Genomic DNA, 26596 nt, shown 5'->3' with positions numbered 1-26596 from the left:
AGCAACCTTAAGTTACCGGTGGGAAAACCCTTGACAGACCATGCTCACAGAATGTGGCCCTATTCCTGGAATAGCACAGAACAACTGAGTGTGTGTGCAGCCAGCAGGTGTCTAGCGCGTAGGACCCTCTCAGCCTCTTTTCTCAGTGCCTGGGCCTGGTCCTCAGTGTTGCAGAGTGTTTCTCTTCTGGAAGAGCTCAGGGCCCTCACAGGGCTAGGGTTCCTCTGTCCTGTGTCCACTATGAGAGTAGTAAATGCATAAACACATCAGGTTCTCAAAGGCAGGTATCTTTTGGGTGAGCCTCTCAAAAAGCTGTCACACTGAACAGCTGAGTCAGTGTCAGGGATGGCCTCAGAGCCTCTCCGAGGACATTGCTTTCAGCGGTGGTCATAGGCTGCGGCATTGGGTTGGATCTTTATGCCCTAGATCTGTGGTATAAAGTTTTTTCTGTGCTTTTCCCAGGCACCCAGTTACGTGCTCTGCCACAGCAACTGCAGCTCCCTGGCCAGGTGTGGGGGCACAGCACCATCTAGGGGTGACTTGGTAGCAGAGCAGTACCTTTCCTAGGAATGTCCCCCAGCTCAGTGAAGGCTGTCCTGCGAGCTTTTCCCATGAAAGTAACCCTAGTCTAAAGGAGGAACATTGAAATCACAGTTTGCCACAGTGTCCTCACGGGCTTGTAGGAGTGGCAGCTGCCAGCATTGAGATTCCCATTGAACTGAGTTTCAGGAATCAGAGAAGCAGAGGAGAGCTGGGGCTAGGCCTGAGCACTGTCTCCCTGAGGGTATACACAAAATACCCTTACTTTTTATGTGAATGCCCTTAATAAGATTTAATGCCTTGTTGGGTGTGATGGCACTCGCCTGTAATCCCAGCACTCAAGAGGAGCTGAGGCAGGAGGATTGTCATGAGTTTGAGGCCAGTCTGGGCTACACAGTGAGTTCAAGGCCAGCTTGAACTACATAGTGAGACCTTGTCTCAAAAAAAAAAAATCTAGCGTCTTATGTATGCTCAGCTGCATGGCAGCGTGGTTGTACAGCTGGCACTTAGAGGCCCCAGCAGTGCAGATCCTGTTTCTCCACACCCTTGTGTTAGCCATTTCTTGTTCTGAATCTACCTGTCCCCTAGATGTGAAGTGGCAGCAAGGGGTTTTGGTTTGTGTTTCCTGATGGCTGGCAGTGCTTAGCATTGTTTCTTGTGCTTATTACCAGGGATGTGCCTTCTTTGGGGAAATATCAGTTCAAGACCTTGGCCATTTCTAATAAGTTTGGTTTTTTATTGTTGAGTTGAAAGAGTTCTATAAAGAACTCCTAGACCATGGTAAGATAACATGATTTGCAAATATTTTCTTCGATTCTGTGGGTTACCTTTTTCATTCTGTCAATACTGTCCCCTGATTTATGAGAAACAGGTTTTGAAGTGCTGTTAATAGGCCAGGCAGAAGGATGGCCTAAAAGGAGCCACTGATGCCTGAAAGGGGATGCTGTGTGGTGATCCTGAAGGGTAGATTCTGCACGCATGGGTACACACACACACACACACACACACACACACACACAGAAACACAGGCATAGACACACTCTTCATGTGAGAATGACACCTGTGTATAGAAACTGCCCATTTCCAAACCCCTATGGAGCAACAGTTATTAAAGGCAAGAACTTAGCTGATCATGGTGGCCCACACTTATAATCCCAACTCTCGGGAGGAGGCTGAGGCAGGAGCATCTTGTTCTGAATCTCCCTGTCCTCTAGATATGAAGTGGTAGCATGGGTTTTGGTTTGAGCCCAAGCTTGGCAACTTAGTGACTTAGTGAAATCTGTCTCAAAAAGTACTGGGAATGTAGCTCAATGTAAAGGGCTTGGGTTCAATGTGCAGAAGTACTGGGGGAAAAAAAGGGTAAAAACTTCATATGTTTTTAAGGCTTGCATGACAATGGTGACTGAGTACTATAGGTAGGTGCTTTTGGAAAGGCTCTGATTTTGCCTGTAAGTTAACTATCCAGTGCTGCCTGCTGCCACCAATTTGTCTTGGACTGACCTTTTCCCATAAAAGTGTAAAAACTAACCTTCAAGGTAGAGTAAGCATAAGTTCTCTGGAAAGCTCTCCAGAAAAACAGCATTTTAAAAGATTACTTTATGCTTAGCTGGGCATGGTAGTTCAGGCCTATAATCCCAGCACTTGGGAGGCTGAGGCAGGAAGATCACTGGAGTTTGAAGTGAGGCTAAGCTACATAGTGAGTTCAAGGCCAGCCTGGACTATGTAGTGAGGCCCTGTATCAAAGTAAAATTAAAATAAGTAAATAAATAAAAGATTGTTTAACCCTTGACAGTGCTTTAAGCACACTCCAGTTGCCAGCACCAGGGGGAAGCTGTGGTGAACCCAAGCACTGGGAAATGCCTCATCCCTTGAGTGTTCAGCCTTATAAATCTGTACACTGTAGGTCAGAGTGGAGATTAGCTGTCCTCCTCTAGGAATGTTAGGCTCAGAGCCTCAGGAGAGGGTGGCACAGGTAACGTGCAGCTGATGTCCTGTCCTGACCCCCATAGTTGCCATGTTCTGGGGTGGGGTCTCGAGAATGCCAAAGCCTAGGGCAGTGAGCATCCTGCTCCTGAGCAGGTCACTGTGGGAATAGGGAAGCCTTTTATCTACTTTGCAGCAGACTTGGGTAAGAAGTTGCTAATGGTCTCCTCCCCCATGCTTCCTCCCAGGAATTGACTACAAGACAACCACCATCTTGCTGGACGGCCGACGCGTCAAGCTGGAGCTCTGGTGAGTCAGGGTGATCAGATGGAGACAGGGAAACCAAGTGAGAAAGCGGAAGGTGCCCAACTTACTCTCACTTGCAATAACCATTTAAACAGAACCTGTTCAAATTGGATTTTGCTCCATGATGGGAAAAACAAAGTCTAGGGCGTGTAGTTCTGATAGAGCCCCCTTTCCTTTTTGCCTATCAAATCTTGTTTCCACAGTGGCCACATCCCTTTTCTATAACCTTTTATAGTCTTCACCTTAAAGATCATATCCCAGAACTTCAAAGTCAAAACATGAACACCCACAGGTCTAAGATTGTCCAATTAGTGTCGTCCCAAGCTCCCAGGCCCAGTGGGGAGACTCACTTGACAGACAGATAAATGTGTGTGCCCTCTGCTGCCTGCCTAGGTGGTATAAAGGCTGGCATGATATGTGCATTTGGTACCTTTCTGGCACAGCCCATCTGTGCCACCCTCCCCTGGGTCTCCCCAGCATGTTCAGGGAGAGCTGTAGAGTAAGAGAAACTGGGATGCAAGCTTCTTACAAAGGGATCACATTTGCACCCAGCAGGGTCCCACGGCTGTAATTCTCCTTACTTTCCTCATGTGTTTCAGGGACACATCGGGCCAGGGCAGGTTCTGTACCATCTTCAGGTCCTACTCCAGGGGTGCACAGGTAAGACCAGCAGTGTTCTTTGTTGTCTTTCAAATGGATGCTTTTCCCGAATGTTTTGGGGAGGGGGCAGTTTTTGAGGCAGGGTCTCACTAGGTAGTCCAGGCTGGCTTTGAACTCACAGCGATCCTCCTGCCTCAGCCTCACAAGTGCTGGGATTACAGGCATGTGCCTCCACTCCTGGCTCTCCTGATGGTTTCTGAGTTGCTTTATTCCTTCCTCGTTATTTTTATATCTGAACTTCGGATTTCCCCCATTTGCAGGGTATATCCTCCTGTGGCCCCCTCTGATTGTGAGAACCTCACCTCCCACATCACCTGTGCCAGGTGGTGCCTAAGTCCCCAGTTTGCCAGCTGTCAGTGTTGTCTTCACAGCTGCAGAATGTTCCCTGAGTCTAGCACAGCCACCACAGTGGCCTCCCTAAGTTGTTGAAATGCAGCTCATTCACCAGGGGTGTTTTCCCTATGTCTGCCCAGTACCCTTCAGAATTACAAGGCTCCTGGGGGTGCCCAGGACTGGATTACAAGTTATGACTGCAGAGTAGAAGTATTGAAGGTGGGCTCTGAACCAGAGGCCACATCAGATCTTCAGGAGTGAGATGTGGCAACAGCACAGAGCAGGATGTAGGGGCTTGTCCTGCCTATGGAGGAGCACTGTATATGCATGGATGTTGTATGGTTGTGTGTACAGAGTCTGCGCTGGTGTGAAGGGCACACTTGTCTTGTTTCCTGAACCCCCCAGCATGCTTTTTGATCTGCTTGTTATGCTGAGGCTGGAAGGGAGGGAAGTCATGAACAGACTGCTGTACACATGGTGCTGTTTCAGTGTGAGGGATGTGCCTGGGAACTCTGTCTCACTGTGATGCATGCCATTATTTGTGAAAGAGCCAGAGAAACCCTGAGGGTTAGGCTCCACCCCACGCAGTGTCGTCAGCCAGGAGCAGGTCCAGGCAGCTACGGATAATGCTTAGTCTGGAGTCTGGAAACTTTCAGAGAAAGGTCACACGTTCAGGTGCATGTTCCATGACTTCTGCCCTCAGGTGAGTCTGCTCCAGATAGGACCCTGTGCCTATGGCTGCCTGCCTCTGTGCATGACATCCAGGGGCCCAGCCTGACCTTCTTCCTGCCACTAATAGACTTTATAGCATTTCTCCCACAGGAGGCCCAGGGGAAGAAAAATGTGTGTGTGTGTGTGTGTGTGTGTGTGTGTGCGTGTGTGTGTGTGTGTGTGTGTGTGTGTGTGTTGGGGGGGGTGCTGGAGGTGGATTAAAGTCTCTGAGGTAGGGGTTGGCAGGGTCGGATTAAAGTCACTGAGGTGTTGATGGGGTCAGATGGAAGTAAATGAGGGGATGTCGGGACTGAGGTGAAGTCGATGAGGTGGGTGTCTGTAGGACTAGATTGAAGTCATCGAGGTCATTGAGGTGGTTGTAAGGGGTGTTGGATTAAAGTCACTGAGGTGGGTGTTGGCCTGGGCTGGGTTGAAGTCAGTGAGGTAGATGTTTGCAGGGCTGGGTTGAAGTCTCTAAGGTGAGTATTGGCAGGATTGAGTTGAAGTCTTTGAAATGAGTGTTGACAGAGCTGGATTGAAGTTACTGTGGGTGTTGGCAGGGTCACTGAGGTATTGGGAGTGTCATATAGAAGTGGCTGAGATGTTGGAAGGGCTGGTTCTGCCTGTTGTAGCCAAGGCTCCCTATATGAAAGCTGCTTAGGTGTGACAAGAGGTGAGACACAATCTGCCTGTGGACTTATTCCACTTGCAGAAAGCATGTTTGACCATTTGTCTGTATTGAAGTGTGATCAGCATCAACTCTGTTGTCTCCCCTCTGCTGAGGATGGGGTGGAGAGAAACACCCAGCTAAGGAGGGCAGCACCTGTTCTAGAGTCCTGCAGAAGGCCCGAGTGCTGCTTGCCAAGCTCTGTGGCCCACCACTGTCCCCCACCTGGTACCCACAGTGGGTGTCTTCTGCCCAAAGTCTCACTGGAGTTGATCCTTAGGTAATCAGAGACCATCAGGAAGCCCTGAGGGATGTTCCTCAGTGTTGAACACTTGTTACTATCCCTTTTCTGGTACCATAGGTGAGGGTGATTTAAGGGGGAAACCATAAGGCACAACCCTAGGCCGCCTCCAGATGACCGGATTGTGAGGGACACAGGGGCAAAGGGTGCATTCCCCAGGGGTTCTTTTTCTATTAAAGAAAGAAGAGTATCTATCTTTTACATCTACAAAAAGATTTTTATTGTCTTCCTTTTGACTATCAGCATTTACTAATTTTCCACAATGAATATATACAGGGGCCAGGGATTTAGCTCAGTGGTTCCACTGCCTCGCAAGCACAAGTACCTGAGTTCGATCCCCGGTACCAAAAAAATCAAAATAAAAAAAATGTTCACAATAAATATATACAGTATGGTCAAAATATATGAACGTTGAAATTTTAATAATTTTATTACAATAAAAGACACATTGAAGTTAATCCCTTCAAAATACTCTTCAGACACACTTGTGCTATCATTCTTGCCACTTTTTCATTTGTTTTTTGAGACGAGTCTTGCTATGTAGTTCAGGTTGGCCTTGAACTCACTGTGTAGCCCAGACTGGCCTTGAACTTGTGGCGGTCCTGCCTCAGCCTCCTAATTGTTAGAATTACAGGTGTGCACCACCATGCCTGGCTCTTGCTACTTTTTTTTTTTTTTTTTTTTTTTTTTTTTTTGGTACCGGGGATCAAACTCGGGACCTTGTGCTTGTGAGGCAGGCAGCAGAACCACTGAGGTAAATCCCCAGCCCTCTTGCCACTTTTTGAAGCAGTTCTGGAAGTCTTCTTTTGTGAATGTCTTTATAAAGTAGGATTAAAAAATATGGTGAATATTGCTGCCACATGCCATCCCATGAAAAGACAGGCTTGTAAAACAAAAACAATTGGTGTATCCTCACCCACTTTGTTCACCATATCTGGCACTGTGCAACTTCTGGCTCATTCCCAAAATTAAAAGGACCATGAAAGGTAAACATTTTGAATTCTGGACATTAAGGTAGCAAGAACAACACAACTAATGACATGAAAGAAGGCAGAAGTGATGGTGCACACCTGTAAGCCCAGCACTCAGGAGGCAGAGGTACAAGGATTGCAAGTTTGAGTCCAGCCTGTCCTACATAGTGATGTGGTAGACACTGCACGAGAGGCCACTCGCACCCAGGCTTTGTGTGAGCACCGTGTCTGGAAGTGAGCAGAGACTGAAACCGGGGAAGATTTCAGCAGCTAGCTGGGAGGGACGTTAGGTTTTTGTAGGTCTTTAGAAGTAGGGCTATGGTCGTCAGTGAAATGTTTATGATTCAGGGTCCAAGGACAGTCAGCACAGGTGTGTACACAATACTGGACTCTTGAGAGCCGGGGAGATTGTACATTCCATCCTAAATTTGCTTTATGGCCATCCGTTCTGTCTGTCAAGGATGGCCTATTGTTTGCTGAGAGTTGCATGTTTGCCATGAAGGTTTCATTCGGGCCAGGCATGACAAGTGAGTTCAAGGCCAGCCTGTCTCCAAAAAGGAAAAAAAAAAAAGACATGAAAGAGGACTTTGCAGAGCTGTTTCAAAAAGTGACCAGAATGATGGGATAAGTGTGTTCAAAGTGAGAGAGTATTTTGAGGGGAGTTAATGATAATATCATCGACTGCAATTTTTTAAACATTTAAACACTGTATTTCTCTTTTTTTTGTTGTTTTTGCTGTTTTTGGTTTTTTGGGTTTTTTTGGTACCAGGGATATTGAACTCGGGACCTTGCACTTGCAAGCGAGGCAGCGGCACCACTGAGCTCAATCTCCAGCTCTAAACACCGTACTTTTCAGTCATACCTCATATGTTTATGAAAAGTAGAAAATTAGAAATGCTGAAAAAAACAAAAGAAAATAATACAATAAAATATATTTTGTAGATGTAAAAGATGTATAGAAAAGGGCCGGGAATGTAGCTCAGCAGTGCAGTATCTGCCTGGCAAGCAGGAATCCCTCAGTTTGATGTATAGAAAAGAAAACAAGAGAGTATTTAACTTTGGTGACAGCAGGGCTTGGCTGTGGTGTTCTACCTCTCTGCCAAGAGGGGTTGTGCTGGATATACAAAGACCTCTGCGGTCACTTCTGCTCAGTACGTGTGAAGTCTTACAAGCTCTGTGTTTACCAGACAGTTTTCTGGGAAGCAAAGTCTGTGTCTTATTTCATTATTCTTTCCAAAGTGTCTAAGCCAGGCATGGTGATTCATGCCTGTAATGCCCCATGAGAGGCTGAGTGAGGCAAAAAGATTTCCACCAGTTGGAGGCCACCCTTGGCTACCCAGTGAGTTCGAGGCCAGTGTGGTGTACATAGTGAGACTTTGTCTCAAAACAAAAAGTAACAACAGCAAACAAACCCCAAAGTGTCTAGCGCAGTCATTGTTTTTGTTTTGATTTGTTACTTCTAGAACTTCTTAATTGTTTCTTGGCTGAGAGGAGCAAATTGCAGATCCTAAGTGCGCGTCTTGGCCTCAGATGTGGCATAGTGAGAACTTCCCAGTGGCTTTGTCCCTGATAGAAGCCCCCAAACCTGTCCTGTATCTGTGCATCCTGCTGGTAAAAACAGACCTTAATTCTGCAGCAGTGCTTCTCTACACAGTCCTTAACAGCATGAACCCCTTTTCAGGTCAAGTGTCGTTACTCTTCTATCCTTTGATAAGTCCAGAGAGGACTTGGCAGGTCTTCCAAAACCTGGGTCTCGTAGAGGGCACTAACAAAGGCCACTGGCCACTCTCGTCACCACTCACGTAACACTGTCTTGACGCCTCCTTCAGAATCCCTTTACATTCCACCAAGAAGCCACAGTCATTCTCCCCCGTGAGCCAAGTTCATGTGTTTTTCTGTGGCTTCTGTGCCACTGACTGGGGAAATGAATAGATCATCCTAGTGCAGGTCCCTGGGGCTTGGTGTTTGGAGGGGAATGGGTACACCTGACTATATCTCCCTTATGGCCACACCAGCCAGGGCTACTATTGGTTAGTTGAAGGCTTATAATCAGCTAGATTAGTACCAGGAAAGGTGCCTCAGGATAGAGATGGATTTGTTTACATGGGAAGGATTTAAGTGAATATACTCTGATAATTAGGGGAGTGCTGACAAGGTCACTAGCATGCCACTTGTCACCTGGCAGGTAGACTAGAGTGTCGGGACAATTAGGCATTTGTTCCTCATTTTCAGTACATCAATTGCTTCCGGGCAGAGCCTGGGTATTAGGGGTGGGCAAAAGGGTTTCATTTGCTGGGGGGCGGGTGCGCACGCGCGCATACACGCTGGAGATGGAACCCTGGGCCTTGGGCAAGCGCTCCATCACTAAACTGCATTCCAGCCCCACTCTGGCTTTTTGTGCCTTGAGAGCTTGAACCACATGAATACATTGGATGTGCCAAATACTATTATTATTATTTTTGAAATGGATTGTCCTTGTGCTGCTCAGGCTGACCTTAAACTCTTGGTCCAAGTGATCTTGGTACTTCAGCTTCTTGAGTGCTGGGACAACAGACACATGCCATCATGTTGGCAAAATTTTATTTTTCACAAAGCACCTTTTCATCTCAGTCGGGGTGATAGTTACATAGATACATATATTTGTCAAAAACTCACCAAAGGGCTGGGGATTTAGCTCAGTGGTTCCACCGCCTGCCTCACAAGCACAAGGACCGAGTTCGATCACTGGTACCAAAAAATATTCATCACTCAGAAGGCTGAGGCAGGAGGATTGCTTAGAGTTAAAGGGAAACTTGAAGTAGGGAAAAATGAAACCTAAGATAGTAGCTACACTTTGGTTCAGGTGGGGGGTGGGGTGGGGGGTTCTAGTGGACATTAAGTCCAAGTCAGCAAGATTTCAGTACAGGCGCACCTTGTTAGTTTTAGTGTAAATAACTGATATAACCTAAGTTGAGGCTGGCCAGTATACATAACATAGTATAACCAACATCATTACTGGCTCATGGTCACTATTCTGGTTTTGTTTGTGTTGTTTTATGACAGGGACTTACTGTGTGTTTCAGGCTGGCTTTAAACTCACTGTGTACTTTGTGCTGGCCTCAAATTCACAGTGATCCTCCTGCCTAAGCCTCCCAAGTGCCAAGATTACAAGCATGAGCCACTGTGCCCGACACTATTGTGTACCTTGGTATAAATGCAGACTGCCACTAGGGCTGACAGGAGACTGAGTAAGTGAGCTGCTGTGAGAATGGGTGGGCCGGGGCCCTGAGGAGTGCCACATGAGTGCATATGGCTAAGCTGAGCAGCTGAGAATAAAGTCACGCTCAGACATTTCCACAACTGTGTGTCTCTTCTGTGGGCTCCAGTGAATCTTCTCAGTCCACCCGGTGACACGACATTTGGTGTAGTGTGGTAGGAATCATAACAGTTGCACCCACAGCAGAGGTTAGCACAGAGCCTTGAAGGAAGAAACACATACTGCTTATAAATCCTGTCCAGAATTAATGTGTGCTGCCAAGATAACGGAGCTCGTAGGCGCAGACAGTTGTTCCCATGCAAGAAGGCCCATCCAGTAGTGAGGACAGAAAATGAAGCAGCGAGCTATAACCCAGAGGGCCATGAAGGTAAAGAAGAGCGGTGGCAGATCTCACTCCCAGGGCTTCGGGTCTGAGAGTGGAGTCTACGACAGAGCTACAAGCAGAATCAAAATCGGAGTCCAAGTCAGAGCTGGAAGCACTACAAGGAAAGCAGCAGGCAGCAGATCCAGTCATGAGTCATGACTCCTGAGATCAAAGATAGACTGCCTTGTGGCAACAGTACTCACGGTCTAGAGAGCCTCCTGCCAGAGACCATGAGTACACAGAACAGACGCACATCGTACAGGGGCTGAACATGGGACAGTCACTGCCTGACAGAGGCAGCAAATGTGGTTGGCCAGTGAGGATTGGGAAGAGGAACTCTCGACCGAGGCTCCTGGGGTAGCTGAAACTGGCAGTTGCCGGGAAGCAAATCTAAAGCTGAGAGTAAGCTCAGGGTTAGATGGAGGAAGCAGCTAGTGCAGTTGCAAAAAGCTGAGGGGCACAGAGAAGAACAAGGCGTTCAGGCTGCAAAGAAGCAGGAGCCCAAGCAGATTGAAAACAGCCAAATTCCACGCTGGTAATCCTCTGGAGACAGTTACCTCCCTATCAACAGCTCCCAAAAAGGGCTCAAGTGGGTCAGACCTGGGCCATAAACTTGCAGGACTACATGGCCTCCATGGATGATGCCATGCAGGTTTAGTTTTGATTAGGGACAGGAACCAAGGTGCTCAGGGGAAACGCTGGAGTGCTGGGGCCTCGTGTTGTGCTTGTTATTCACCGCCCCGTTCCACATATGTACAGTGTGTGCTTACATTAGTGGGCATCAAGACAAACCGTAGACTGATTTATGACAATCCTGGTAAGTTCCCAGGAGAGATGCCCTGCACAGATGGCTACAAGGGAAGTACCATCAAAGTGAAACCAGCATCTATGACTCGGAGTATAGGTTATTTGAGCCTATACCGTGTACATCTTCCTGATACAGAGTACATCCAGTGGGTGGACATCCTCCTGGGGTTGAGATTGCAAGGACAGTTTGCCTTCACATGAGAAAGAAGATAATAGATGTTCACTGTGTGCCACAATGCACAGCCCTACTACATGCCATGGACTGGTGGCAAAGACCTGACTGCATAGTCAGCCCCATGAGTCAGCCCCATGAGACATGCAATTACAGTATTTCATTGTACTGATGATTTTATGTTAACCTCTGATTATCTTGCAGGTCTGGACATGTGGATGGGCCATCAGCAAGGCCAAGATCCAGACCTGGGCGCTCTGTCATGTTTTTGAAAGTTGTCTGGTTGGATGGGACGGAGGGAGTAACAGAGGCTATTATTGATAAGATACAGAAGGATCCTTGCCCTGCCACAGTGAAGCAGCTGCAGACTTTCCTAGGGCTTCTAGGGTATTGGAAGGCTTTTATTCCCCATTTAGCCCAGATCTTAAAACCTTTGTACAACTAGAATAAAAAGGGTATAGCCTGAGATGCCAAGCTGACATTTGGGGTGGCAAAGTTGTCTGCACAGTAGGCACAAACCCTGCAGGTGAACTGACTCCAGGCAACACTGTGAACTAGATGTTGACGTAATCACTGAGGACTTTCGTTGGGGATGTGACAGTGCACAGAATGGCTGCACATGTCCTTTGGGTTTTAGTCACAATTAAAGAAGGAGATGGAGGTCTGCTATTCTTTCATAGAAAAGCTGCTAGTAGCTGTATATGTAGCCTTCCAGGCCTGTGAGTTAGTCACTGGGGAGGTCCCTGTAAAGGTACAAGCCATTAATCCAGTGACTGGGCTACCTCATAAATATTTGTCTGCATGGCAGGAATCACTTAAGTGCCAATGCTGGCCAAAGAGCGTATTTAGTATAACAGGGTACAAAGCATAAGTTCCCTTTCTGGTGAAGGCTGGTAGAGTATGTAGACTCTGCTACACCATTGTCCCATCCACCTGAGGAGCCAGAGGAAACCCCCTACAAGGAGTACCAGCTCTTGATACCAGCAAGTGCCTAGTATATGGACAGGTTGAGCCAGGGGCTAGCCACATAAGAGGCGGCTACTGTTGTGCAGCCAGAAACAGACAATATTTTAGTTTGATACTGATACAGACACTAGTCAATGGGCTGAGCTGAGGGCCATATAGGTAATAATTATCCAAGAGGAAGGACCTCTTACCATATGCACTGTCAGGCAGTACATAGAAGACTGACTCTGTGGCTTTCAATGTAAAAGGCCATGGGGTGACGTGATGGCCATCAGCCCAAGTAGGGCCAAGCCATGTGCTAAGACCTGTAAGAGGCAGGCCACACAGAACAGGCAGGATAAACTGTAAAATAGGCCAGGGAACAGCCAGTGCTGGGTCTACAGAAAGGCCAGCAGGGCCTACTTGTACAGTTTTATAGGTTGTGTACTGCACTGAAGTCCACAACAACAACAAGAAAAGAGGAGTTTGTCCAGAGGGGAGAGCCACTTTCCATTCCCCATGAGGTGATGTCCAGAGTGAGGAGAGCCCAGCAGGGAAAAGCCCGAGTTTAGCTCCTTAGAGATACCAGAGGCCTAGGAAAGGGAGCTAGATGAGACATTTGCAAAGAGGCAAAGAACTAATTTGTCTCCCAGTCTTGGACCAGCTGAATGTGTGTGCCAGCATGGCCCCCAAAGGTAACTATGTGCATGAGCATGTGAGAACAAGGGACCCTGTTATGGCCTATACTGAGTTCTTCTAGTGTTGCTGTTACGGCCTATGGATACAAAGTTCATCCCTGTGGGCCTGCATACCCACTAAGGAATCACACCGCACAGCCCGAAGGGGGATGGATTTTAGGGAAAAATGAAGCCTAAGATAGCTACTAGCTCCACTTTGGTGTAGTTCTGGTGGACATTAAATCCAATTAGCAAGATTTCAGTGCAGACAGACCTTATTGCTGTCATTGTAAATAATTGATATAACCAAGGTCAATGCTGGCCAGTGTAAGTGACTTATATAACCAAAGCCATTACTGGCACATGGCCACTATTGTGTGTTTTGCTATAAATGTAGACTGCCACAAGGGCTGACGGACTGCTGACTATGACAATGGGTGGGCTAGGGGCCTGAGAACAGCCAATGAGTTGCGTTCAGCTGAGCTCACTAATTTCCACAACTCTGTCTCTTCTTCAGACTGCCCAAATTTCAAGTGAAGTTCTCCAGTCTGACCTGGTGACAAGACAGCTACATAGTGAGTTCAAGGCCAGCTTAAACTACATAGCAAGGTCCTGTCTCAGAAAACAAAACAAAAAATTTGAAAATACTAACATTAAGGGCACCCTCCCTTAGATCTAGCTGTACCATTTCTAGGAATTTGTCCTACAGGTTAAGTCAAACAAACAAAATGTGTGTGTGTGTGTGTGTGTGTGTGTGTGTGTGTGGCAAGATTGTCCAAGGTTAGTTAATGAGCCTGGTATGCAGTGCTGTCAGCCATTGGGAGAGTGTTTCTGAGCTTCAGGTGGGAATTGAACTGGATGGGATGAGGACATATGAGAAACATGAAAATGTTATCCAGAGTTATTCCTGGATGGGGATGGAAAACAGGAGGAGGGGAGAGCCTGCATTTATTTATACTCTAGAAGCTGGGGATTTAGTTCAGTGGTTCTGCCGCCTGCCTCGCAAGTGCAAGGACCTGAGTTCGATCCCCAGTACAAGAAAGAAAAATCTGTTTATACTCTACATTACTAAATAGGTTTAAAAATCAGAGCATATAGCTGGCTATAAGCCTCACACTCTTGAAAGGCTGAGGCAAGAGGATCATAAATTTGAACCCAGCATGGGAAATTTAGCAATTTAGCATGACCTTGTCTTTAAAAAAAAAGTAAAAAGGGCTGAGGGTATAGCTCAGTGCAGAGGTCCTGGGTTCAATCCCCACTACCACCAAAAAATAAAACTCAGGGGGCCAGGGATTTAGCTCATTTGTTCTGCTGACTGCCTCACAAGTGCAAGGACCTGAGTTTGATCCCTGGTTTAAAAAAACAAAACAAAACTTAAATCATGTATTACTTATTACTTTTATTTATTTTTATTTTTTTGTGGTACCAGGGATCAAACTCGGGACCTTGTACTTGAGAGACAGGCGGCGGCACCTCTGAGCTAAATCCCCAACCCTTACGTTTGTTGTTGATAAGACAGACTGTGGTAGAAGAGTGTTTGTCCCTTGTTCTTCCCCTTTGAGGCACATGGTTGATAGTGGAATTCTTGTGGGGTTAGTCCTGGTAAAGACAAACCTCATTTTGATTTCTGAGTTATCCTGCTTTGTGGTTCATCCCAGATAGTTTTCCCTGGCAAATTCATGATCGCTTTGTTCCCTCTGCCTATAATATAACCAGTACGAGCATTTGTCTTAGGGTTCTTCCACCTTGTCTCTTCTGCTCATAACCCAACTCACTAGACTTGTGCAGTCTCAGAAAGGTCCTGCAGAGTTGGAAGGCTTGAGCTGGTCAGGCAAGGTGGCAGAGCTCCTAATAACCAGGACTTGAGAGTAGGGGGTGGTAGGATCTGGGTCTAGCCCTGCAGACCAGCAGGTGAGCCTTCTGCTGATTTATTTCAAATGTGACAAGAATGGTGGTCGCTGCAGAAAATGTGGATCAACAAAAACAAGAAAATATAATCCATCCACCACCTGGCCTTAGGCCATTATGTTGTGTGTCCTGTAAACCTTCAGTGCAGTGCATTGTGTGTTTGTGTTTATTATTTAAAAAATCATACTGGCCAGGTGTATTGGTCCTGTAATCCCAGCATTTGGGAGGCAGGAGGATCACTACAAGTTTGAGGCCAGCCTGGGTTACGTGGTGAGTTCAAGACCAGCCTGAACTACATAAGCAAACTGTATGTAAAAAAAAAGAAAAGAAAATCTTAGACATAATATTTGGGACCTATATTTCTTACTGCATGATTTACTGAACATCTTTTTGTGACCAATAACTATGAAGTATACATGTTATTTTTATTGTCTGTACATATGTTCTACCTTCATTTACTCAATTTTCTCCTAGGAGTAGACATTTGTTTTGTTTTGTTTGCAGTGTTTGAACTGCTAGGCAAGTGATATCTCATTGAGCTATACCCCCAACCCTGAGAAATCACTCTGGATGTGCCTAAAGACCACCCTACAGATGTGCATCCCCACATACACAGAGTGGCACATTGGAGGGTGTGGTGTTGGGCCTTTGGTGGTTCTCCCTACCCCACCTCCCCAAGCAGCAGATAAGAGGGTATGTCCCTGTATCCAAGCAGCAGTGCTTACTCCTGGGTATGCATTTATGGCTAGTCTTACCATTTTCCACCAGCCAAACTATCTCACGTTTGTCAGTTCTCAGGGATGCCTGGCCTTGGGGTTTCCCTCCAGGCTAGCGAGGGTCCTCCCTAGCTGTTGTACCATCCAGAGGGTGGCGACTGCAAGGCTGGGGTTCAAGTAATTTTGACCTTTGTCTTAGTAAGACCTGAGGGCTACACCAAATTCTTCTAGAAATGTAAGGATGTGTTTGAGGAAAGGCATTGGGTTACAGGTGTAGCTCAGTGGTACAGTGTTTGCCTAACATGTACAGGTTCCTAGGTTCCATCCCCAGTGCTGCAAAAGAACAACAAAAAAGTAAGGCAGTAGGAGTCCAAATTTTGCGATGCAGATTATCTCGCCCTTCATTCTGAGGTGATCTATCCTCTTTGTTCTTTATTGCCCTTTGCTACTGAAGGTTGGTGGGATAAGCTAGGCGTGGTGGCGCACGCCTGTAATTCCAGCAGGAAAGCTGAGGCAGGAGGATCTCTGTGAGTTCGAGACCAGCCTGGGCTACACAGTGAGTTCCAGGTCAGTCTCAACTACACAGTGAGACCCTGTCTCAAAAAAACAAAAAAACAAAACATTGTTTTTTTGGTGTTTAGAAACAAAACCATTGTTTTTTGGTGGGATAGACAAAAAAACAAAACATTGTTTTTTGGTGGGCTATAGAATGGTGTGGTCCTGGGTTCATGGGTTCTGATCCCTGAGCCTCTTTTAAAGCAGAGTCATGGGATGAAGTATGGACATGCAGTATTGTTGTGCAGCCTCCTGTGGTGGGCAGTGTGCTTTGTGTGGTGTCTTCGGAGAGCCTGTGACAGTGTCACTGCTGAGATATTTGGGGCAGATGGAAACAGCTCAGAGCTCAGCTCTAAGTAATTGGTCTCTAAGGGATGTGACAGGAAAGACCCCATAGCAAATTCTGTTCAGCCTGGCTAGTGGGAGCCCTCATGGAAATGGCTTAGCGTGACTGACATCCTGCTCTGTAAAACTCAGAAATGCCTCAGCTCACTCTGCCCCAGTTGCCCCTGGGGTAGTTTGTTGATGGACTGACTGTGAAGACAGAGGCTCCATCCTTCAACTCTCCGCCCCCTCCCCACCCCTTATGTAACAGACCTGGTGTTTGTGGCTCAGCATTTGTGTTTGTTTGTTTGTTTGTTTTGTACTGGGGATCAAACGGGACCTTGTGCTTCAGAGGCAGGCGGCGGAACCACTGAGCTAAATCCCTGGCCGTTCCTTTCTTTTCTTTCTTTTTTTTTTTGTTTTTTGTTTTTTTGGTTTTTTGAGACAGGGTCTCACTATGTAGTTGAGACTGACCTGGAACTCACTAGCTCATGCTGGTCTTGAACTCACAGCAATCCTTCTGCCTCAGCCTCCCGAGTGCTGGGATGACAGGCGTGTGCCTCCACTCCCTACTTCTTTTCTTTTTTGAAATGAAGTTCAACCATGTTGCCTAGCCTGGCATTGAACTCACAGTCCTTCCGTCTCATCCTCCCATTTCACTGTCCTCAGTAGCTGGAAAGCCAGGTTTTGCCACCACACTGCACTCCTGTTATTTAAAAAAAAAATGATTTCAGAGTAATGCTTGTGCTGTACCTACAGAAAAGAAATTGAAGTCCAGCCAAGTCCTTAGGAGGGAGCCACATTTTGTGAGCCAGGTTGTTTCCCCTCACCATGCTGGTCCCTCCCCCATGCTCCTATTGGGTGGCAGGCATTTTCCCATCTGCCTGCTGTGCTACTGACCATGAAGTCTGCAGTGCTGTTGTTCCTGGCCCTACCCAGGAACGGAGACCCCCTTCTACCTGGGAAACACCCCCTCACCAGCCCAAGGCCTAACTATGCCTGTGGTTGACCTGTATGCCTTTCATTTCAGGGCATCCTCCTGGTATATGACATTACCAACCGCTGGTCTTTTGATGGCATCGACCGATGGATCAAGGAGATTGATGAGGTAGGTTGAGGTCTGTGACCCTCTGGGGGAAGGTCTGGCCTGAGCTGGGCATAACTGCTGGCCATAGCCACTCCACAGCAAGGGTTAGGCTTGGCAAGCAAAGAGCACCCGGACTCTGCTGTCTAGCCTGGCCCATCTAAACCACCTAGGCATGTCCTGTCATGAAATGCAGATATGGGGGCCTGCCCATGATTGCGGGGTGGGGGTGTCCTGCTTTTGTGCCTCTGCTGAGTTCTGTGCCCCCCTCCCAGCACGCACCTGGGGTTCCTCGGATCCTGGTTGGGAACCGGCTGCACCTGGCCTTCAAGCGGCAAGTGCCAACAGAGCAGGCTCGTGCCTATGCAGAGAAGAACTGCATGACCTTCTTTGAGGTCAGCCCCCTGTGCAACTTCAACGTCATCGAGTCCTTCACAGAGCTCTCTCGCATCGTGCTCATGAGGCACGGGATGGAGAAGATCTGGAGGCCCAATCGAGGTGGGGCTGGCAAGACACGGTGTGGGCTTTAGGGTGTGGGGTGTACTATGGGAGTGACAGTGGAGGTGACTCCTTAAGAGTTGTAGTCACCTCACCTGCCCTTCTGGTCCTTGATCAGTAGGCAGATCATCTCTTTGCTACCCTGCTGAAGTAAGGGCTGGAGCTCTGTGTGTCCTCCTTTGCTCTGGAGTCTCACAGCTGAGCAGTCACAGAGGCCATGCTTGCAGCTTTGCAGTGTTCTGTCTGTCCCATGTTCTCTGCCAAGTCCTCGATCAGAACCCTAGCTATCTATGGGCTTGTTCTCGGGGAGGTGCGGCCTGGCGCCATTGATGCTGTGGTGCTTCCTGGCAGGACTCCCTCATGTGGGCAGTGGGGTGGTCACAGTGTAACCTTAAGATGAAGCCACAGGGAGCAGTACATCTAAGCTCCTTCTCAAGAGGAGAAATGAAGAGCCCAGTTGTTTCCTGGGCCTGCCCTGCCCACTGTGCCCTGTAGACCTTACAGGGTACAGTCAGGTTAGGAGGAGCTACAGGAGGGGCTGCAGAGTGACTGGCTGCAAGAGTTAGTTGGCCACCTCACCTCCTTTCTTGCCTGTCTGACCCCTTTCCCATCCCACCCCCAGTGTTCAGCTTGCAGGATCTCTGCTGCCGTGCCATCGTCTCCTGCACCCCTGTGCATCTCATCGACAAGCTTCCACTGCCTGTCACTATCAAGAGCCACCTCAAGTCCTTCTCAATGGCAAACGGCATGAATGCTGTCATGATGCATGGCCGTTCCTACTCCCTGGCCAGTGGTGCCGGGGGCAGCAGCAGCAAAGGCAACAGCCTTAAGCGGTCCAAGTCTATCCGTCCCCCTCAGAGCCCTCCCCAGAACTGCTCTCGAAGCAACTGCAAGATCTCCTAGCAGTGCCAGTGGGCATCATCTGTGCAGACTCTGGGAGGCTCCCTGGGGCACTCCTGACCAGGCATTAGGCCCTATTGTGTGTATGAGGACTTGGCCACACGGCCCTGCCTAGGAAGCACTAGGTTTCCTCAACTCCTGGGCTGGGTAGAGGGAAGGAGCGTGTAGGAGAACACGCTCTGTAGATTGCCAGAGGGGCCTGTGGGCAGCTGGGCTGCTGGTGCTACAGGGCCCTGATCTGAACCAACCTCCGATTCCACGGCTACCTGGGCTTGGGCCAGGAGGGACCCTAGCTCCCCTGTCTTATTTATACAGAGAACATTTCACCCATTTTGTATTTTAAAGGGCTGTCAGGGAAGCCTGGTTGCTACCATGTGGTGCAGGGGGTCACATCAGCCATGGGGCAAGTTCCATGTGTCTAGGGAAGGAAGAATTTGTGGCGGTGGGAAGAGTGGGCAAAGCTGGAAGATTTTTGGATTTGCATACACTTCGCCTGGGGTGTGGGTAATACCCAGCAGCCCGTGAGAGAACAGATGGGCAAGGGCACCCTCCAGAAGCTTTTGGCAGTGATCTTGGCCTTAGCTTTATTTTATTTATTTATTATTATTATTATTATCTCTCTTTTTTTTTGGTACTGGGGATCGAACTCAGGTCCAGCGGAACCACTGAGCTAAATCCCTGGCCCCCAGCTTTAGTTTTGACCAGGGTGGTCAGTGTGCTACAGGCAAGAAGGTAGCTCCTGCCAACCCTCTGTGGATGTCATCCCTGTACATTGGAGCAACTGCAACTCAGGAGAGCAAGAAAGTAGGGCGCACCCCAGTCTTTGCCACGCTATAGGTCCCTCCCACCTGTGACTTGAAAACTTTGGTGATGTTTACTACACAGACTCAGATCAACACCTCCAGGTTGAGAATGCAGAGCTGTTTGCAGACTTGTGAGATGGGGCCACAACCTACACTCTTCTGGTGGCATCTGGGTCATTGGACACCTCTCTCCAGCCTTCTGCTCTTAGCAGCTTGTGCTCATCGACCTCAGCTGTGTTCCTGTAGCTGCTCTTTGCCTGACAGGGCTCTTCTGCCCAGAAGCTCACATATCATTGAACTTCTTTGGCTTGTTTCTTAATGTCACAGCCTGAAACAGCAGCCTCATCTGGGCTATAGGGATGGACCCATCTTGAAGACCCATCGGCCAGCCCCTCTGCTAGAGCACAACAGGGTCTGGTCATCTTGCCCGTCTTGAAGCCATGGACAAATCATCTACAGTGCTCCTCATACTCCTTTGTGTCCTGCGTAGCCCTCCCCATGGGGACATCACCCTCTGACTACTCCCCATCCTGGCCTGATGACAAAGCCCTCCATTACACTGGTGCTCAACTCTTCCCCCTGCCCTCTGGCCCATGGCCGCAGCAGGATCCCTCCCCTGGCCGTGACCCTCATAGTACTTGTCTTGAGGTGGTTCTGCTGTGGGTGGACAGTACAGCACCATGGCCTGTGCTCTATAAAGTGAGCCATGCCACCAGGGAGAGGGTTGTGGCCGTGTGAGCTGCCTGACACCAGTGGCTCCTTGGCCCTGAGGCTGACCACAAGCAGGTTGGGCAGAGGCGTCCCGCCCACTGGACTTCACCTTTCCCCCACTCACCTGCTGCCAGCAAGGGTCCTTTCTCTGGAATCATGAACGAAATGACAGACTTTGTTTTGAGGACCTGCATGGTCCCTTATGCACGGTATCAACACTACCCCACTGCTGTTGGACTTTACCGTTCCTGGGTTCTTTGAACTGTTCTTATTTCCTTGTACATTAAATGTAATTCAGCTGTGACCTCTCTTTGGTTTTGTGTACCTCGGGCTCTGGCTTTGTCTATGGTGGGTGGCATGTGTCTAGCCATGGTATTTATCTGCCACAGGGCAGGCCATTACCCACTACCTGCCACAGCTTCAAGGACCCCTGAGAGCGTGGCCCTGGGACTGGTAGCAGGAATGCATCTGCTACAGTGCAGGCTGTCCCAGGCCCTGCTCAGCCAGGGGTATGTAAGGTATCCTGGAGCTGAGCTGAGTCTGGTAGGAACTCCACTTTGAACACAGCCCCAAACTCCAGGAACACAGCTTCTGGCTCACTACCTGTGCTGTTCCTCAGAAGCATCCTTGGCCTCAAGCAGCATCCCCCTCACTGCCAGCTGGAGGTTACTAGGTTGCAACAAACTCCCGGGCCTCAAGCAAAGTCTGGCCCAGCCGGCCCCCACCTCTCCTTATCAGGGTCACTTGCTCCCAGCTGTAGACACTGGTACCGGGAACCACCTTTTGGTCCCATTGTGGCCAAGCAGCCTCTGGCTCCTGGGTCAGGAGGTCAGGTGCAGAGTCACATGGACATTCTCCATTCTGTCTCAGAAAACTACTTACTCCCTGGGGCCCCAGACCTCTGCAAGGGCAGATTCTGGCAGTCCTTTGTCCTCTTGCAAGCATCATTTGATCTCAGCTGGAAGTCTGTCTGGCTCCCTCCCCTGCCCTGTGGGAGAGGGGCATCTTGTCCAGCTGGAGGGTAGATGCTGGTCCTCATGAGTGGGTGTCAGGACGGGGAAAGACTCCAGGGTGCTTGCAGTCACTGAGTGACTTGTAAGACACTAGCTTTTTTCAGAGTGCACTGAGATGCCCTTGGATTTGGCCAACCCTAGGGTCACCACATGGAGCCACATTCCAGACCACGTGATCATGTCTGTGGTCAACATACATATGGGCCTTCCATTTCCACCCAGCATGAACCTGGGCCTCATTTTTTAACTATTGTGTTTCTAAGGATCCAACCGTGGGCCCCTAGCATGCTAGGCAAGCACTCTACCACTGAGCTACACCCCAGCTCTGCTTTCTTGCCCAGCTGAAGATGGCCCTGAGTGGACCTCAGGGGCCCAACTTCAGTGCAGGGGACGTCTGTGTGAATGCAATGTCCAGCTGTGTTTCCCTCACCCCACAATCACAGGGCCTCACTCCCGGCAGGTTTAAGATTCAACCTTAAGGAAATTATGACACTGAAAGGGGTTGTGGAGAAGGTCTCCGGAAAGAAACAGACCCTCACCATGTGCTGGTTGAAGGTGGAGTCCTTTTACCCGGACTCACGGGTGACAGGCACCAACCCGGAACTACCTTGGAGGAAACCTGGGCCAATAGTCAGTTGGATTGGTGTAACTGAACCCGCTGTGCATGGGAGACTGAGGGGGTCAGGGACAAAAGCTGAGCTCTGCCTGCCGTGCCCCTCCCCCCCCCCGAGTTGAGGGGTGGGTCTTTAAGGAGACTTTGATCCCCCACTGGGCTGTGGCCTGCCCTGTGGAATGGCTCAGGTTACAGCATCCCTTTGCCGTGCCCCCCCCCCCCCCCCGAGTTGAGGGGTGGGTCTTTAAGGAGACTTTGATCCCCCACTGGGCTGTGGCCTGCCCTGTGGAATGGCTCAGGTTACAGCATCCCTTCTCTCCCTCTCAGGCCAGAGCTGCCCTTCTCCGCCTCTTGGTGACCCTCTTGGCCAGGGGCTCTGAGCTTCTGGGCCTCTGGCCCCTCCCCTCCTCCCTCTCTCTGCTCTGTGCTGACTGGAGCCTGGGAGCCATCCACAGTGGCTGGGAGTGGGGCAGGCACCGCATGGGCGACTCTTAAGAGCTCTGGGAGATCCCAGAACCCACCCACCGTGGAGTCAGGAGAAAGAATCTGCTGGGGATTTAGCTCAGTGGCGCTGCCGCTTGCCATTCAAGCGCAAGGTCCCAAGTTTGATCCCTGCTACCAAAAAAAAAAAAAAAAAAAAAAAAAGGAAAAGAAAAGAATCTATCATCTACTGGAGGATCTGCCTCAGGCTCCAGCAGGGGCCACAGGAACTGAGGGAGTCATCAGAGAGGGTGGGCCATCCCAAAGGAGGCCCAGCTGAATACAGGCCCAGAGACTGGATGCCTGCAGGAAGCTGGGCTCCAAGGGGACCCAAGGAGGGGCTGGTGGCCACAAACCCCTGCCCCTTGGCCCTGTGATCCACATGCCCACCCTGCGGTTACGCCTGCTGTTCCTGCCTCTTTTCCTCATTGTCCAGCTGACTTCGGAGGTCAGTCTGCTGCCAGAGCCTGGAAGCCACCCTGGAGTGTGCCCCAACCAACTGAGCCCCAGCCTGTGGGTGGACGCCCAGAGCACCTGTGAGCGGGAGTGCACTGGGGACCAGGTGAGCACTGGGGACCCCACTCTCAGCCCTTTCCTAAAGGGGACTCCAACCCCATAAGCCACTTCCTCCTGGGGCTCTCCACACTCTTGTCAAGCTTTGGGCCATGTCCTGTATGAGTCCTAGATGATACCCTCTATCTTTGTCCTCACATGTCTAAAGAATGAGACCCCTTCCCTATTCCCCCGAGCTGCCTGTTCCCCCCAAACCTGCTCCTTACCCTACCTTGGTATCCGAGTGGACACAGGCCTGTGACCTACCCCTCAAGCCTCCCCCTACCTGAGCCACTACCTTTCCCTAACACTCAGGGCCCATGGAACACTGAGCTCTGAGGGGAGGCACAGTGGAGCTGGGGGGTGGAGTGTGCAGTCACATGTCCTACCTGGTATGTGTTCATGAGGTTCTGGAGATGGGACCCAGGGCCTTACGCACACTAGCCCTCTGCCGATGAGCTGTCCTGCCACTGTCCTGTCTGAGCCCAGGACTGGCATATTCGATGGCATGCTGGGAGCCATCTGAGCCTACTTGCGGTGTTCCCATGGAAAATGGCACCGGTGGCTTCACAGCTCATCATACTGGACAGAAAGCACTTTCCCAGCTTTCCAAAGAGGAAACAGATTTTGGAAGAGGCATTCATTGGCTATGGCCACAGAGCAGGGGCTCACCCTGCCCTACATGCATCCTAGCATAGGGGCAAGGTCAGATTGCGGAGGCTGGAGGATGTCAGGCTCATGTTGTCCTGTCCCCAGGACTGCACAGCTGCTGAGAAGTGCTGCACCAATGTGTGTGGGTTGCATAGCTGCGTGGCAGCTCGCTTCCCTGATGGTGGCCCAGCCGCACCTGTGACAGCAGCCTCCTGTGAGGGCTTTGAGTGCCCACAGCAGGGTTCCGACTGTGACATCTGGGATGGGCAGCCCGTGTGCCGCTGCCGTGACCGCTGTGAGAAGGAGCCCAGCTTCACCTGTGCCTCCGATGGCCTCACCTACTATAACCGCTGTTACATGGATGCAGAGGCCTGTCTGCGTGGCCTCCACCTGCACATTGTGCCTTGCAAGCACATCCTCAGCTGGCCACTCAGCAGCCCAGGACCTCCAGAGACCACTGCCCGCCCAACACCTGGGGCTGCCCCGATGCCACCTGCCCTTTATAGCAGCCCTTCCCCACAGGCAGTGCATGTTGGGGGCACAGCCAGCCTCCACTGTGATGTCACTGGCCGCCCACCACCCACCGTGACCTGGGAGAAGCAGAGCCACCAGCGGGAAAACCTGATCATGCGCCCTGACCAGATGTATGGCAATGTGGTAGTAACCAGCATTGGACAGCTGGTACTCTACAACGCGCGGCCTGAGGATGCTGGCTTGTATACCTGCACTGCACGCAATGCTGCTGGCCTGCTGCGGGCTGATTTCCCGCTCTCTGTGGTCCAGAGGGAACCAGCTAGGGAAGGAACCTCTGGCGCCCCAGCCCTGGCTGAGTGCCTGCCAGACATGCAGGCCTGTGCTGGCTCAGCCTCCCCATACCGTGTCCTCTGGCATTTTGACCCTCCACGGGGTGGCTGCATGACCTTCCCAGCCTTTGAGTGTACTGGGGCCACTCAAGGCTTTACAACATATGAGGCATGCCAACAGGCCTGTGCCCGTGGCCCTAAGTATGCCTGTACCCTGCCAGCTGTGCAGGGTCCTTGCCAGGGCTGGGAGCCGCGCTGGGCCTACAATCCACTGTTGCAGCAGTGCCAGCCCTTTGCCTATGGTGGCTGTGAGGGCAATGGCAACAACTTCGAGAGCCGTGAGAGCTGTGAGGAGGCTTGCCCTGTACCTCGCTCACCACCCTGCCAAGCATGCCGCCTAAAGAGCAAGTTGGTGCTGAGCCTGTGCCGAAGTGACTTTGCCATCGTGGGGCGCCTCACTGAAGTGCTGGAGGAGCCCGAGGTGGGCGGCAGTATTGCCCGAGTGGCCCTTGATGATGTGCTCAAGGATGACAAGATGGGCCTCAAACTCCTGGGCACCAAGTACCTGGAGGTGACACTGAGTGGCATGGATTGGGCCTGCCCCTGCCCCAACGTGACGGCTGGCGATGAGCCACTGATCATCATGGGGGAAGTGCATGATGGCGTGGCCATGCTGGATGCCAGCAGCTATGTCCGTGCTGCCAGTGAGAAGCGGGTCAAGAAGATCTCAGAGCTGCTTGAGAAGAAGGCCTGTGAGCTGCTCAACCGCTTTCAGGACTAGCTCTGTTGTCCTCTCCTACTTGGGACTAGCCCCCTTCCCCAACTCCTCCTGCCAGGACTAGCCCCACTGTCCCTTCCTGCCCACCTTCCTACTAAATAAAGGCTCCTCTCAACCTTGGAGCTCACGCCTAGTAGTGCTGGTCAGGGACACGGATCCTACCAGGTGTCTCTATCCCTCAGCCTGTTCTGCAGGTGTTCTGGGGTCTTGACACCAAATGGGTCTTTCACCAGGTCACCGGGGACCTCCTGCAGCCTGGAAGTCTCCAGGAACATAGGTGGGGACCAGCTGTGCCCTGCCAGAAGCTCTCTTTCTCTCCAGCAACAAGGCCCAGGATACCCCTAAACCTGACCCTCCCACAGGCTACACCCCTCCCACACATCCCCTAACCAGGTGCTCCCAGGAAAAGACATGGTAGACACTCACAAGGGGACAGTAGGAAATACTTTATTCCAAGGCAGACTGGGCCCGGGCTTTTGATAGGCCAGACTATATGGGGCTGGTCATTCCCAAAGCCTGGCCTAGGGAGGCAGGAGCTAGGGTCTGCTTTGTGCCCAACAGAACCTTTGGCAGGAATGCAGGCACCCAGGATGAAGGAAAGGGCTACTCTTTCCGGAAAACCAGGCACTTGTTATTGGCTGGCATATCCACCTGGAGAAAAGCTTTGCTAGAGTGGCCCTTTTCCCCCAGGAAAACCACCCCACCTGATCCTACCTACACCTACCATCTTCTCCAGAACAAGGCCACTGGCCTGGCCCAAATCTTTCAAGAAAGCTGTGTCCCGCAACCCCCATTCTGGGTTCCTGTGGTAGGGAAAGAAGATGGGAGTCATAGCTGGGGGGAGGGGCATCCATTCCCCCTGCTCTTGGAGCCAGGCCCACCCCCCCACCCCCACCCCCGGTTCTGACCTGCATCTGAGGGTTAGGTCAAAGTCCACGTTGCTCTGGGGAGAGATCCTCCCGTTGACTGCGTAGGACTGCAGGAACAGGGTGGGCAGAGCCCACCAGCCCAGGATCACTCCTCAGCAGGCCAGGGAGGCAGACTCGCAGAATGAAAAGGACACTCCTTCCCACCCCCAGGAAGGGAAAATCCAAGGACCAGCTGGATAAAAAAGCAGCTAAGGTTTCACAGGGCCCTGCACAACCACTCACCCCATAGGTGATGAGCACAGCCTTAGGCTTGAGAAGGTGGCCAGCTGCTCTGAAGAGCCCCTGCGGAATAGAAGGCAGCACGCAGCGGTCTCCTTCCCCGGCTCCGGCTCCGAAGAGCCCTGGGCAGGGGAGGCTCTACAGAGGGTCAGGGGCGGCTACGGCTGCCACCTACCTCCGTACAACTCAGGGGGCTGATGTGGATCATGTTGATGCACAGCAGCAAGTCCAGCGACTGCGGCAGGATGCCGCCCCACTGCTGCCACTCCCAGGTCACGTCCAGGTACAGAGGGGCCTTCACATTTGACAGCCCCCGAGACTGAGCTGTGGCTGCGATGCTGCGGAAGGCGCGGTCACTCACGCGAGCGCCCAGCCAGGCCCACCCTCACCGCGCACACGGGCTGGGCGGCGGACGCACCTGTCCAG

At 50.5% G+C, this 26596-nt stretch overlaps 3 protein-coding genes across 3 annotated transcripts in view; 2 read left to right on the top strand and 1 right to left on the bottom strand.

Moving 5' to 3' along the window:
- Rab40c (RAB40C, member RAS oncogene family) overlaps positions 1-20444 on the top strand; it is a 38093-nt gene extending 17649 nt beyond the window's left edge. Inside the window, exons 2-6 of the mRNA XM_010620585.3 lie at positions 2712-2772; positions 3369-3429; positions 17167-17244; positions 17496-17718; positions 18341-20444. Of these exons, the coding sequence (XP_010618887.1) occupies positions 2712-2772; positions 3369-3429; positions 17167-17244; positions 17496-17718; positions 18341-18621 (704 nt within the window). The 3' untranslated portion in view covers positions 18622-20444. The remainder of the gene's footprint in view (positions 1-2711; positions 2773-3368; positions 3430-17166; positions 17245-17495; positions 17719-18340) is intronic.
- Positions 20445-22620: 2176 nt separating this feature from the next.
- Positions 22621-25122, top strand: Wfikkn1 (WAP, follistatin/kazal, immunoglobulin, kunitz and netrin domain containing 1). The gene is made up of 2 exons (XM_010620795.3): positions 22621-22800; positions 23547-25122. The coding sequence occupies exons 1-2, from the start codon at positions 22621-22623 to the stop codon at positions 25023-25025; spliced, it is 1659 nt and encodes a 552-aa protein (XP_010619097.1). The 3' UTR covers positions 25026-25122.
- Positions 25123-25453: 331 nt separating this feature from the next.
- Mettl26 (methyltransferase like 26) lies at positions 25454-26546 on the bottom strand (the record flags this gene model as incomplete). The annotated part of the gene is made up of 5 exons (XM_010620794.1): positions 25454-25673; positions 25747-25825; positions 25931-25998; positions 26174-26233; positions 26346-26546. Coding segments are annotated over 5 exons (456 nt in total), but the record flags the coding sequence as incomplete, so codon positions are not given.
- Between the last annotated feature and the right edge of the window lie 50 nt (positions 26547-26596).

Source organism: Fukomys damarensis, unplaced genomic scaffold (assembly GCF_012274545.1).
Source record: "Fukomys damarensis isolate Sample0158 unplaced genomic scaffold, DMR_v1.0_HiC HiC_scaffold_34, whole genome shotgun sequence".
Lineage (NCBI taxonomy): Eukaryota > Metazoa > Chordata > Mammalia > Rodentia > Bathyergidae > Fukomys > Fukomys damarensis.
The sequence above is the reverse complement of the archived record's forward strand: the minus strand, read 5'-3'. Positions and strand labels throughout refer to the sequence as shown.

Coding starts and splice junctions, on each gene's coding strand:
- Wfikkn1 (XM_010620795.3), top strand. CDS start 22,621: ATGCCCACCCTGCGGTTACGCCTGCTGTTCCTGCCTCTTTTCCTCATT. Junction 22,801..23,546: donor GGGAGTGCACTGGGGACCAG/GTGAGCACTGGG, acceptor TCCTGTCCCCAG/GACTGCACAGCTGCTGAGAA.